This window comes from Amblyomma maculatum, chromosome 6, assembly GCF_055883805.1.
Source record: "Amblyomma maculatum isolate TAMU_Amacu chromosome 6, ASM5588380v1, whole genome shotgun sequence".
Taxonomy (NCBI): Eukaryota; Metazoa; Arthropoda; class Arachnida; order Ixodida; family Ixodidae; genus Amblyomma; species Amblyomma maculatum.
In genome coordinates this window covers 44436107-44449129 of record NC_139349.1, presented here as the reverse complement: position 1 = coordinate 44449129, position 13023 = coordinate 44436107, and the positions used below count along the sequence as shown (strand labels likewise).

At 41.4% G+C, this 13023-nt stretch overlaps 1 protein-coding gene across 2 annotated transcripts in view; it reads left to right on the top strand.

Moving 5' to 3' along the window:
* Nucleotides 1–13023, top strand: part of LOC146185628 (glycine receptor subunit alphaZ1-like) — a 208774-nt gene that overhangs the window by 157592 nt on the left and 38159 nt on the right. Inside the window, exons 3-8 of one of the 2 annotated variants that reach the window (XM_084606538.1) lie at nucleotides 2086–2153; nucleotides 8655–8878; nucleotides 9554–9557; nucleotides 10493–10503; nucleotides 12220–12249; nucleotides 12714–12796. In XM_084606538.1, coding sequence (XP_084462664.1) covers nucleotides 2086–2153; nucleotides 8655–8878; nucleotides 9554–9557; nucleotides 10493–10503; nucleotides 12220–12249; nucleotides 12714–12796 — 420 coding nt within the window. The remainder of the gene's footprint in view (nucleotides 1–2085; nucleotides 2154–8654; nucleotides 8879–9553; nucleotides 9558–10492; nucleotides 10504–12219; nucleotides 12250–12713; nucleotides 12797–13023) is intronic. The other variant, XM_084606537.1, reaches the window with a different exon arrangement.

Genomic DNA, 13023 nt, shown 5'->3' with positions numbered 1-13023 from the left:
CCTGTTGTGTCGACGCCATGAGTCGGCAGGATGCCTCCTTTTTCTCCCGGGAATAATTGTAGTGTCACACCAACGCTCGGTGACTGTCGATGGTGACAAAGACGACGAGCGTGTCGAAAGGCGCGTGCTATCTAGAAGACGGCGGACAAAGAAGAGTACGCAAGAAACTGGCGTGCTAGTTTAACGTTCGACCGGAAAACCGACCTGAGATTGAACATACCCTTACAAAATAAATAAATAAATAAATAAATAAATAAATAAATAAATAAATAAATAAATAAATAAATAAATAAAATGTTCAAACATTTTCAAGTTCACAGCCGACGTGTACGCTGACCCCTGAAGAGGCATTAGATGTTAATCACATTACTAATTGAAAGTTGTTACCAAGATTCATAAATATCTATCCGTGAGTGTGTCCAAAACGTTTTGTATTTACTGTCCACTCCAGACATAATTGGAACGAAATTTAAATTCGCATCAATCTCTCTGCATTTAAGTCATCGCCATACGATGTTACCTATTTTTTCCTCCGCCTTTCTTCCGCATTGCAACGCTGAAGCCCCTGTCATTAGAGTTTCTTCCACATTGCGCGTTGTACATTGTTTTGTCAACTGGTTACTAGCTCATTGGTGTCCCTTTTTGTAATAATTTTGCTGCATTTTGTTGAACTGTATAACGTCAGTGCAATGGAATTATACCCAGCGTATATACCACGTGTTACCATCGCCTTATATGACTAAGTACATCAATAAAATGAAGGCAGAAATGGAAACTGTCGGCAAAATGTTTCGCTGCGCTGTATTTCTTCGTGAGACGCAACAAGACATTCGATTTTCAGAACATTCGGGAGATTCGGTTGTACGATTAGGTTAATGAAAACATAGAGCACTGGAAAAAAAAAGAGTTCTTTGCTCCAGTTGCATACACACCTGCCTCCAAAATCCCGGTATTATCTCCCTCAGTTACAGCCCAACGAACACGTTCTAATGTGAATGCCGTGCGCACCAACGCAGAATATAGCAAGGGGCTGCGTTTACTGTCGCAGGTTTCCAGATTCCATCTCCCATTTTGGCATTGACAAATGGGGCACGTTATCTAACCACGCTCAAGATTGGCATGCCACGTCAGAAGGAAATGAGGTGCACCAGCATTGTCTTTATTCTGAAATAGCTGCTAAACGCAGTGTTCGCAACGCTGGTACTGTTTGGTGACATGGCAACTTAAGAAACTGGTTGAAAGTCGGCCTATTTCATTCCGGATGGTAAACGTATTGACTGCGGACCGCAACATGACCAAGAGTTGTTTCCACGGGGGCACACGTACTCTCCAAATGTATAGTTTTCTTAAGCCTTTTAGCAGAAATTTCTTCACATGTAGAATAAACAGCTTTATCATTTCCTCTCTTACCTCACTTGTTATTCATCTGTATAGAAATATCGCCCTCTGCTTCGAATGTACATTGTCAAAGCATCGGCAGTTCTTTGTTCTAGATTCAACTTTCAATCTTTTCGATGTTCTTCTCCATTTTCGTCTTTCGCTTGTGGACTACCGATTTCGAGTGGCATCAAGTTCAACTGCATCGCTTACACAGGTTTTTACATAAGCATGCTCAATAAACACGATGGAGTTACGCATCTATGTCCTGACATGATTAGTTTCGTTCTGTTCACAACGTCTTTCAAAGTTCAAAACGTTTTGCCAATAGTGCCACAAGTACACATTTTAGGATAAACAATGTTTGCTCTACATCAATGCTGCAGGAGCTAACTGCTGCTGTTAAAGTAATCTAGTTACATAAAATCTCGTCTGTTCGCGTAACATCGACATTCATATATATTTTAGAGGCAGGTTATTGCGACGTCATATTTCATGAATTGATCGTTATTAAAATAATCTGAGAATAGTTAATAGTGAGAGTCAAATAACGAGTTTTAAATCTTCAAAGGATTGTCAGCCGTAAGGAAAGGTTCAGTGACAGAGCCAAAAAAAGACACACAAAACTTACTGTTGTCTTCCTAACCAGCCTAGCCTTTTCTCAATATCACTGATATTTACAATATCGCCTTGTTTTCGTTTTTGCAGATATTCCCACAGTTGTAAAGTGTGAGATATACCTCAGGAGCTTTGGAGCAGTGAATCCGGCTACAATGGTAAGTAATGCACAACTTTTTATCACTATACATTTAAGCCAATAAATTGCACACCGGTACGCAGTATGTGCTAGCAAGCATTATTATTTCCTCATCTGTGCCGCTAAAATGCCTGATGAGCTTACAGAAATAAAGGAACTGTCCTCACAGATATTAGGTACTACACAATCAAACAGGCAGCAGGAAAACAACGCGTGCACTCTTTGCAGCAGGAAAAGAACGCGTGCACTCCTTCACAAAGTGAATTAAAAATTGTAATACCGTATACCGTAATACGTAATACCGTATACCGTAATACGTAATACCGTATACCTTTCGTCAGCGTTACTTCAATTCTTCTCTAAGGTAAAGAGTACTTTAAAGCAGAATGGCCAAAGTGGCAACCGCAAATGATAGGCGCTGACTTTTTTAATGAGTCAGGAGTATTGGGCATCGCTGGATTAGATCAAAGTTTAGGGCAAACCCAAAGGTGGAGTAGAATTTGTAATAAGGGACTGATTACTCGAAGGAATTCCCTTAGGTACAGCCATGCGGCAACAAAGAAAAAATTGCACAGTTTTTTAAAAACATACCAGATAAAACAAATTACAAATTTTTGGGAGCCTTTGGTTAGCTCACTTAGTGGCACTCAGGTAGATACCAAAGAGTAATCACTCCCTGATTAAATGATTGGGCTCTTGCTTCTATTTCTGTGCAAGAGTACTGCTTCACACGGTCAGTCAGAAGTATTTTGGTTTCCATCTGCCGAGCTCAAGGGAAAAAAACAAAACAAATAACGTCGCAATGCAGAAAATTTGTACCTGATAATTTCTCGCGGGAATACACTACAGAACGTGATAACATTTCACGTATCTTATCACCCCCAACACATTCACACGCTTTGCAATGCTCGTCGCCGTCCCCGCCAACTTCTATCTATGTGCGAACGCTTTCACACGTCCTAGTGTTTTTGACCACTTTAAAACTCTAACATTTTTTGGTTATTCTCCGAGGTGAAGGCGACTGGAGCTTTATTTCCGCAAGTTGTTTGCAGACCGTTCAGCTATGGCCGTTCTTGGGGCTCTGCGGACTTACTGTCGCACACAATGAGCGCCCTCATGACAATCCACGACAAGGCTCTCGTCTTTTCTATAGTTGGCCTTTGCTTTGCTCTTCGGGGAGCCGCTGGCAAGAGCGCTATTGCTTAGCAGCGTGTACTTGGGAGTGCATTGCGCACTGGTCATCGGTTTTTGCTCTGAATTACCGCAGGATGTTGAGGTGCATGCGGCCAAAATAAATTCAGCAGACGCATCGCTCCCATCTAGTTTTACCTAGATAATAAGCAAACGGAGGGTTTAGCCACACAACTGGCTTTGTAGTCATAGTCGTACAATGCAGGGGCCCTATTTTCGACACACATGACCTCCACTCGGCGCCATTTTCTTTCTCTCATTGGGTCTCAGTATAGTCACGTGTTTCAAAATTGTAGCGCGAAATAATCTCCGTGTGTCTAAATGGCTTTTTGCGGTGACGTAAATATGACGTAAGCGTGAAAACGGATTTTTAGCAGCGGTATTCATAAAGCATGGAGGATATATATAATTAACTGTGGAGGGAATACATAGGTATATATGATAGAAAGGGAAGCACTTACGCTTGTATTTCGAATGGGCTCAAATGAACTGCTCACTATGAAGAGTTGACTACTGAAATATGATTAGCTGACGTTGTATGGTGGGAAATACGTCATGCATAAACATTGAATAATGACGTCAAAATGACGTTTCATTACGTAAAGGATGTGCTGCCATTGCGGTAAACGACCAAAGTTTGGCGCCGATTTCGACCCACTTGAGGCGGCCGCGATAACAATATGGCGAATTCGACGTGCAGTACAGGCGACTGCTAGTACACCGCAGTTTGGTAGATAGTTTGGTGGGTGGTGAAGTAAGCTGACACATCTTGCTGTAATTGTGTAAAGCACTAAAACGACGTTCTAAGGGAACTTTTCAGCTGCGTCACCGTATAGAGGATTAATATTGAAGCCGCAGATTTACAGCCGCACGAGGGTCGCACCTACCCTCCCATTGCAAATGCTTTGCTCTCATAGAGAAAGCATCGATCCGCGCCGTCGTTGCCAAGAGCAGCAATGCGGCCCGCTAACTCATGCGGTTGATCTGCGCTAGACGAGGCATTTCAGAGAACAACAGAAGTGAAAGTTGGGCGAGTTGTAGGTTGTTCATGATGGTTTCTTTGGCGCTCCTAAACACAGAGAGAAAGAAAAGAAGAGAAATAAAGGCGCGGGTCCAGCGTTTTCTTCTCTTTGTCTTTGTGTTAAACAGCGCCCACCAAACCGTCATGAATTTCAGAGAGCACCGCGATGCTTTCTTAATATCCGTCTGGCGGTTCGTGAGTACAACCTGAGGGGCCATATGGTTCGATGGCTGTGCAGGAATTTCGCGCGACAGACAGCGAGGGATCACCAAAGGCTGTCTTAAACGTCGGCCCTAAACCCTGCCTTTTTTGTCTTGCACTATGCACTCACTCAATATTAACGAATTCAGCAGCCTTTCCACGATGGGAAAAAGAAACAAAGATACTCACAGCTTCTATTTTAATAAAGGAAAGTATATTCTATGCACATGGCACATGATTGCTTGCCACATGTGATGTGTTTCATTATCAAGTTTTGTTTTAATATGCATGCGGGCTCACCACTTGCTTATTTTGTTTCTAAAGTACTCCGGAGCCCGTTATGGCGGTACGCTCTAATCATATGATGTAGTTCAGTAACATTTTGTATTGTTTGATTTTTTAACACAGCAGGAAAATAACCTCCCTTTATTGATTTGCATTTTACCGTTTCGACAGTAAGGAATACGCGCGCGCGGCGCCGCCCTAGCTTCATATCAAACTTTCCTCAAACATCTTTCGCTTTCTTTTCTTATTCTCTGTTTATCCCCCTCTGCCCGTGGACGGTAGCCTGAACATCACCTAAATAACCTTCCTGCTATTCCGCTCTTCTGTTTCTTTCTCTTTCTCGGACGTCTTTTGCCTTTCGCAAGTGCCTTTCGCATGCCGGCGCATGAAAATTTAACCGACAAGGTTTAAGGCCCAGCTTATGCTTTCCACTTCGTGTGCGTGTGGAAGACTCTTTTTCCCTCTCTGTCTCCCTCCATCTCTCTCTCTGCGCTGCTTTCCGCGCTCTAAACAACTCATGCCGACACATCATGTTAGAAACTTGGTGACTTCATGTTAGTATACTTGGTGACCTGACGGTACCTGGTCATAACGCGGCTTTTCGAAAAAGGTGGGTAGCACAGCCAGTACTTAACAGTAATTCATACTTTGAGACAGCGAGCGCTGTCCCATACATGGACGATGCCGGCTGCGCCGGCGCCTCATCGTCAGTGCTGGAGCTACATTCGAAATCTGTCGATTCCTTCTGTTTACGAACAAGTCCTTAAACGTTTTAGTTCCTGCATTTAAAAGTCGCTGATAAATAAACGTGAGAGGTCATCGGCGCTTATTAACAGCAATGCTACTTTCCGCTCCCATTTTGCAGCATTGCGAATATTCCGTTGCTGTCCTTGCTCTTCAGCAAAAACTCGCGCAGCGTTTCCGTGCGTAGCTGATGCCGAATGTTCGACCGCAACTATGTCATGACACACTGATACCGCAACGCCACAACATGCTTCACTCGCCTCACTGCAACCCGAGGCTTCCGAATCACAGAATGCACCGTAGTGTATGGGTTCCTGCAGGAGCATCGTCGTTTTTCATGCTTGGCGCCGATATATAGTAGCAGACGACAGCGTGATTTTTCAGTCACTTTATTTCTCTTTTTCTTCAGAATGCGTAACCCGATTGTGTGCTTACGTAACCTGGCACCGTCCTACTGCATACGTCACGCGTACGTCCCAATTTGAACAAAATGACGAATTGTCGAAAATAGGGCCCCAGGTTATTCCTGCCACAGCGTGCAACATTTGCTTATACGTCGACCTTTTTTTTTTTTTTGCAACCGTGCTTGAGGCCTTCGTTTATTACAGCCTAGTTTCTGATAGTAGCTACGTTTCAGTATGGCGCGTCAATCGGCACAGACGTGACAACAGTGTGGTATCCAAACGTTCCTGTGTAGTCACTGTATAGGCGATGCAGTGCCGGTCAACTTTGACCAGAAAAAGCTAACGTGATTATAAGCTGTTTTTATGCCTGACTGCTGGATCCTAATACTGCAATTTTACATTCTGATACCGAAGAATAGAAATGTCTTTGAAAAGCTTTTGCAAACGTTAGAAGTAACGAGCAGTTACAACACTGGAAGAAGTAAATTCTCAGCAATGCATTCAGGTATAACTCCATTGATGGCCTCAGCAAATATATTTCTTTTAACACTCCCAATAGGTGGGGGGTGTACAATACAGAAATATATCCGTAAAGAAATCTTCCTTAAAGGCTATAAAACAGCACGAATAAAATATCAGTGTTTCATCAAAATAACAATAGTAAAAAAAAAAAACGAAATCTCCACACATTCGAGAAGGTGATACCCGCGAGTTTAAAATACGCATTACTCGTGCCATGCTTCTTCTTTCTAGCCAGGAAGCAACATTGCTTTTTTTTTTTTCTGATTAGAGCTTTTGTATTTCAACGCCTTGTCGCAGCAATACGGAGTGACAGTGAATTTGGTCCTGCTAAAATTCTACTGGCTACACGGCTGAGTAGAGAAGGTTTCCATACGCACCTGAAACATATTTCTTTCTGCAATATAGTACGTCCTAGCTGCTCCTTTTGTTTTACTACCGCACTTCTGTATTAGTGAGTTCCTTTTTCACGACATTAATACAACCGATTTACGCATAGAGCTTGCTTCTAGAATACTTCCTCGTGTCCTTCTCAAGAACACTGATGGAACCGTTTGAGCAATCGTATAAGAACAGAATCTGCCGAACACTGCATTCTCGGCCGTGTAATATGGACGGTTTGATGAATGACTGAAATTTTTGATCCATTCTGCTTAAGAAGCACCATACGTATTTGTCAGTCATTTGACGTGCAGAAGGTTTTCGTTTTTAATAAAAATCCGTGTTTCCAGTGTTTCCGGGAGCTAATACTAGGTTCTTGGGGAAAAAAAAAAAAACAAGAAAACTTTCTAACAATGCGTATGGTACGCCTTTTGCAGCATAAAGCAGGCCCATATATGAACGCTCTTTTAATACATGCACGCCAGTCTTCTATTCTAATATACAATCACTATTATCGTATTTTTGTTCTCTCTGGTTCGTTTTTAATTGTAAAGTCACCGTCTAGAGGTTGGTTGCTCCCTATTTTCCCGATTGCCTCAGTACATGCACCTTCCGCTATCTGTTAAGGTTAGCAGTGCTCTATTGTATGAAGCAAGTTGCAGAAAAATATGGGCCCGGAATGAAAGCTTAGGAAAAATACAGTATGAGAGGAAAATATTTAACACCATACAACGGATGCTTTCTTTCCAAATTAGGTACACTGACTTGCCAGAGACCATCGTAAACACATTTGAAAATGTTATTTTTATCGTCATAATTCACGTAGTACTTTAACAGCTGAAGAATGGGAACACGAAAGAACGCGTCAGAAAATGTAAAAAAAAAAAGTCTAATCAATTAAAGTAACAAAGATAGCATTAAAGTTGGCGATCTGGAAGTGAAGCTTCTATTGTCAAAGTAGTTCTCTTTCTCCTTTACAGTATATTCATTCGTATAAAATATCAGTGTCGAGGATAACGAAATAATTTATTATCACCCATCCAAGCGACTCTATACGACTAAGAAGAAAACCTATTCAGCTTGGTCAGAAACTTCTTTCTTAAAAATTCACCCTGGTCCAGAAATCGAACCTGGGATCACCGCCATTCTGGGGTAGTCACTATACCAAGTGAACTAACCAGGATGGTCTGCACATCATATGGTAGGGCGACAGTGAATCAACCAATAAATAAAAGTGGGAACGATGTCACTCACTGTATTAAGGGAATACCGCTGGGTGGAGTAAATTTGGAATAAGAGAGTGATTACTTATAGATATCCATCCACCCGACGCCATACGGCTAGAAAAAAAAAAAGCTGTACAGCTTTTCTCGGCAACTTTGTAGTTTAAGAAAAATTTGTTCCCGGACCAGTGTCGAGTACCAGACCAGCACCGATAAATAAAAATATGACCATAAACCTGCATTATATAAATCATAGACAGAAGGCAATCTAAGAAATCAGCCGAGGTAAAATATATTGCCATTCGCAGGAGAAAGCGACTTATAAGAATGGGAGCGGCCGGCAGTGGCAGTCGGTTCGGAACCTATCGCCATTTAGAACGCTTGTATTTCAATTCATGTGACTTGACTTACTTTCCAGGCAGGTCAGCTGGTCATGCGGTTTCCGGTAAAATGTAGAAGATGCACTGTAACGCGAATAAAAACGAATACTCCCACTTTAACCTTTATTTAGCCATACATCTTCCTGATAACTCTTCAATTCACTGCTTTAGGACTACGACGTTGACCTGTACCTGCGACAGACGTGGACAGACTTGCGAATGAAGAACGCCAACCTGACCCGATCCCTGGACCTGAACGATCCAAACCTCCTCAAGAAAGTGTGGAAGCCGGACGTCTACTTTCCCAATGCGAAGCATGGGGAATTCCAGTTCGTCACTGTTCCCAACGTTCTCTTGAGGATATATCCCAATGGCGATATACTCTACATGCTCAGGTAACCTTCCATTCGCTTTTAATACCTATTCCCTCCTCAGCTGGAAAAAAAATTAAACATTTGTGGGAACCTGTCTCGATAGGGTGGCAGGTTTTATTCAGCAGTGACTACAGGGTTTCATATTGGATACTTAGTTAGAACTATCCCTAACAGCCTTCAAGGAGTATTTTCACATAAAAATAGCTCATTTGAACATGTCACTGCACAAAAAATATCAAGTAGGTGATACCCTTTCATAGTTATACTAACTTCTAACGTTTTGTTTTTAGAGTAAAAAAATATTTTTACTTAAATTTTTTATGTTGTTTTCTTCTCGCGACTGATGGAGATGAGACAGTTCTATAGATAGAGTTTGAAAGGCTACTGTACTGCGAAAGAAGGCCATTTTTTAATTACCCTCTAGGATTTTAACAATAATGGCAACCTTCAGGGAGTGATGGTTAGAATCTCAAGGTAGAAGCATCATAGAGTTACGACGTAAGCAAGGCCTCATCCGCGGCACAAATAATATGAGTAGAAGCTGTACGAAAACTAAGGCATTTCTGACAACACAAGAGATAATAACAATACATTGTTTCTGAAAGAACAAGAGCGTGGAAATAAGGCAAATTTTTGAATTTGTACAGCCAGTTAAACAATGTGAAATAATATCTCCATAGTAGCAAATACTTCAAGAAATGTCGCAATCAGCGTTTCACTAAGACGAGCGTGTTGGTAAACGCGAGAGAATTCTGACAATATTCAAAATGATCACGATAATATGCATATAGTCAGTCATAGAGATAAAACGAAGAAACCACGAAAAGTGAGGAAATTAGCTGTCTGCATTTAAGAACAAAAGCCTCAACATATATATCTTCTGTAGAGCAAAAGCTCTGTTGCCCTGAGTGCGCAAAAAACTATTCGTGCCATCTACCTAATCTGCAAGCACAGCCAGATGCAAAATAGGACTCGAACTGTCTAGCAACAAGTCTCGCTTTCTATAGCGTGCTATATTAAACTGGTGCTTGACAGCGTCAGTTACTGACAGCATGTATAACTGACCGCTTAACTAATTACGTGTCAAAAATTATTACGTAATTAGCTATTTGTTAGAAAAAGGTCATGCGACTAAACCATGTATTATTGAGTAGCTTATGCCGAAAAAAATTGCACTTGTCTAATTTTAGATCTTAATTATTTGCAGTTATTTGTTATTGTAAGAATTAAAGTCATGCTGCAGAATCAATTCATTAGCCATTGAACAGCTTATCAGGAGTTTAAATGCACAGGATAAGATGTACGTCTAAATCAAATAGTAACATACAGTGAATTGTCAATCAGAATTTGAACTGCATGCTCAAGCATCAAATCTAGCATTGTCGAATAGCATATAGGTAGTACAATTGCACTACACTAACTGCATGTCCATGTGACAGTTACAGCAACCTTATGCTACAACGTTACGTCCTATATGTCGTTCGAAGAGTGTAATAATAATAATAATAATAATAATAATAATAATAATAATAATAATAATAATAATAATAATAATAATAATAATAATAATAATAATAATAATAATAATAATAATAAAAGTAATAATAATAATGACTGGTTCACAGGAAGGGACAGGCGCACTATCTGTCACGCTTGCTTTGTGGACACCTGGACCACACCGTAAAGGAAGGAAGGAAGGTGGGAGTGAAAGTGGAAAGAGAGAAACGGGAGACGTAGTGGAGGGCTACGGAGTAATTTCGACCACCTGGGTGCGCTGACATCGCACAGCACACGGACGCCACTTCGTTTCGCCTCCGTCGAAACGCAGCCGCAGTGATCGGGTTCGAACCCGGGAACTCCGGCAAGGTAGTCGGGCGTCTTACCACTGCACCACCACGGCAGGCCTCGAGGAGTGTAAAATTCCGGAAATTGATATCATCGTACAACCAGCTATCGACCTTGGGTGTAACCAGGCTTATGCTACTTTTATACTTTTTCGGTTTGGTTTGGTTTAGTTTGTGGGGTTTAACGTCCCAAAGCAACTCAGGTTATGAGAGACGCCTTAGTGGAGGACTCCGATAATTTCGACCGCCTGGGGTTCTTTAACATGCACTGACATCGCACAGCACACGAGCGCCTTGCTTTTCGCCTCTATGGAAAAGCGGCCGCCGAGGCCGGGATTCGATCCTGCGTCTTCAGGAATAATAGTCGAGCGCCGTAACCCCTGCGCCACCCCGGCGGGGTTGATTGAGTGCCTCATTCTATTCGCGATTACGAATTTTAATCAGGAGCGATTTCTAGTGCATACTTTGCTTTTGTTTTTTCAAAATTTAGAGAATTCTCCCCCCAAAATAATTTTTTTTGATAGCTATTCATACAAACGTGTACTTCTTTCAAATTGGAAAAAGTACAAAATAAAACCCATATTTCGGACTTTCGGCTACGCGCAGAACGTGCGTTCTGTCCCTGGTTCGGAAGCGAACAAAAACGCTGTTTGCTTTCCTATTTGTGTCGAACGTTCCAAATAATTACCAAGTGCTCAGAATACCTTTAATTTTATGTTATATGGAAGCTGCCCTTGATCATTATACATCTCTAGCATAACGTCATTAAAATGGCCACTTACGCCTATTATAACTACCGAGCTGAATTTGTGGCATATTTACTAAACGTGAAGATATAACAATGATAATTAACCTGGAAATATTGCACCTCTACAACAATTACGATTATTCTTTTTCTTTGCAGCATCTATCTGCATAAATATATGAAGCGTTTAGTCGGATTTTGTGTATAAGGGCTCATATGAGAGAAAATATGCCGCCATTAAGTATCCGAATTTTACTGATTTATGCAGAATAACATACGAAAGCTGTATGCAATATTAGTTGCTGTTAGCAAACATCTCTTTGACTTCCTTATATTTTATAGAAGCCATAAAGAAAGAACTGCGCTAGAAAAAGCTAATATTGAAAAGACGTATCTGGCAGCTTTTGCGCTCTCTTTGTCGATGGACTTCGTATAGGCACTTGAATAGGCTCTCAAAGACATGTTTTTTAATACAGGTTTCCGTTGATTTCCCCGTACGTCTGATATAATTTGCACACGCTTAAGCTTCTTTGGGAGGCCGAACACCTTTAGAAAAGTAGAAATTTTGCTACAACTTCCAAAGAACCGCTTCAGATGGGGCCAAATGCGAAGTAAACGTTTTGTAGAAGCAGCGATGCTGCATTGCTGGCTACTATGCTGATATTTACATAGATTGAATGCTCCTGTCATGGCTGTGTAGTTAAGATCGTAGTTAAGATTTAACCAAAGGCAAAGAATAGCAATAAATGTCAACATCTATTTTATAACAAAAGTGCATTTAAATGCTTGCGCTTCTCACTGAAGTAGTGCGTTGCAAGTGTTAGCACAACGAACAACCAGAATTCCACCAACTATTCTCCTCGGTTTTGTAGAAACCTCCTGAACATTCGTTGAGTTTTATTAAATGTTCTTGAAGCAATTTAAATGGAAAAAAAATGGTAAAAATATAATTGTTTTGAATCTTTTATTTCCCTACATAGTCGAGAAAGGTTAAAATAGTTCTTTGGTCTTTTGTATCCATGCGCCATCATCATGATCATCATCATCAGCCTGACTATACCCACTGCAGGGCGAAGGCCTCTCCCATATTTCTCCACTTAACCCGGTTAACTTATTCCATGCATCATCTTAGGCTTATGTTGTTTCTAGGGCTCACTCTTTTAAATAGCGATGCAATATGCAGCTACAAAATTCCTGTTCCTGATAAAACAATAATTTCAGTTGATACCTGTGGCATGCTGATATTTTCGCCATTTTTCTCCTCCAGGCTGAAGCTGACGTTCTCCTGCATGATGAACATGGAGCGATACCCGCTGGACCGACAGGTCTGCAGCATCGAGCTTGCTTCGTGTAAGTGTGATGTTTAGAGGTGGCTGTTTTGCATTCAGTGCGCGTTATATTTTGCTGGTCCACGGTTCCCGGGTTTTCCTGATTAAGCCGCCTTTGATGGCTTCGCCAGTACGTGACTTGAGTAACTGCTGCCTTCCCAGAGAAGGGCTGGGCTCCAGGAAAGCCCGTGAAGGTCAACGCTGTTATAGATATGACGTCCTTGTCTACGCAGTTGGCTCACCGAGGAT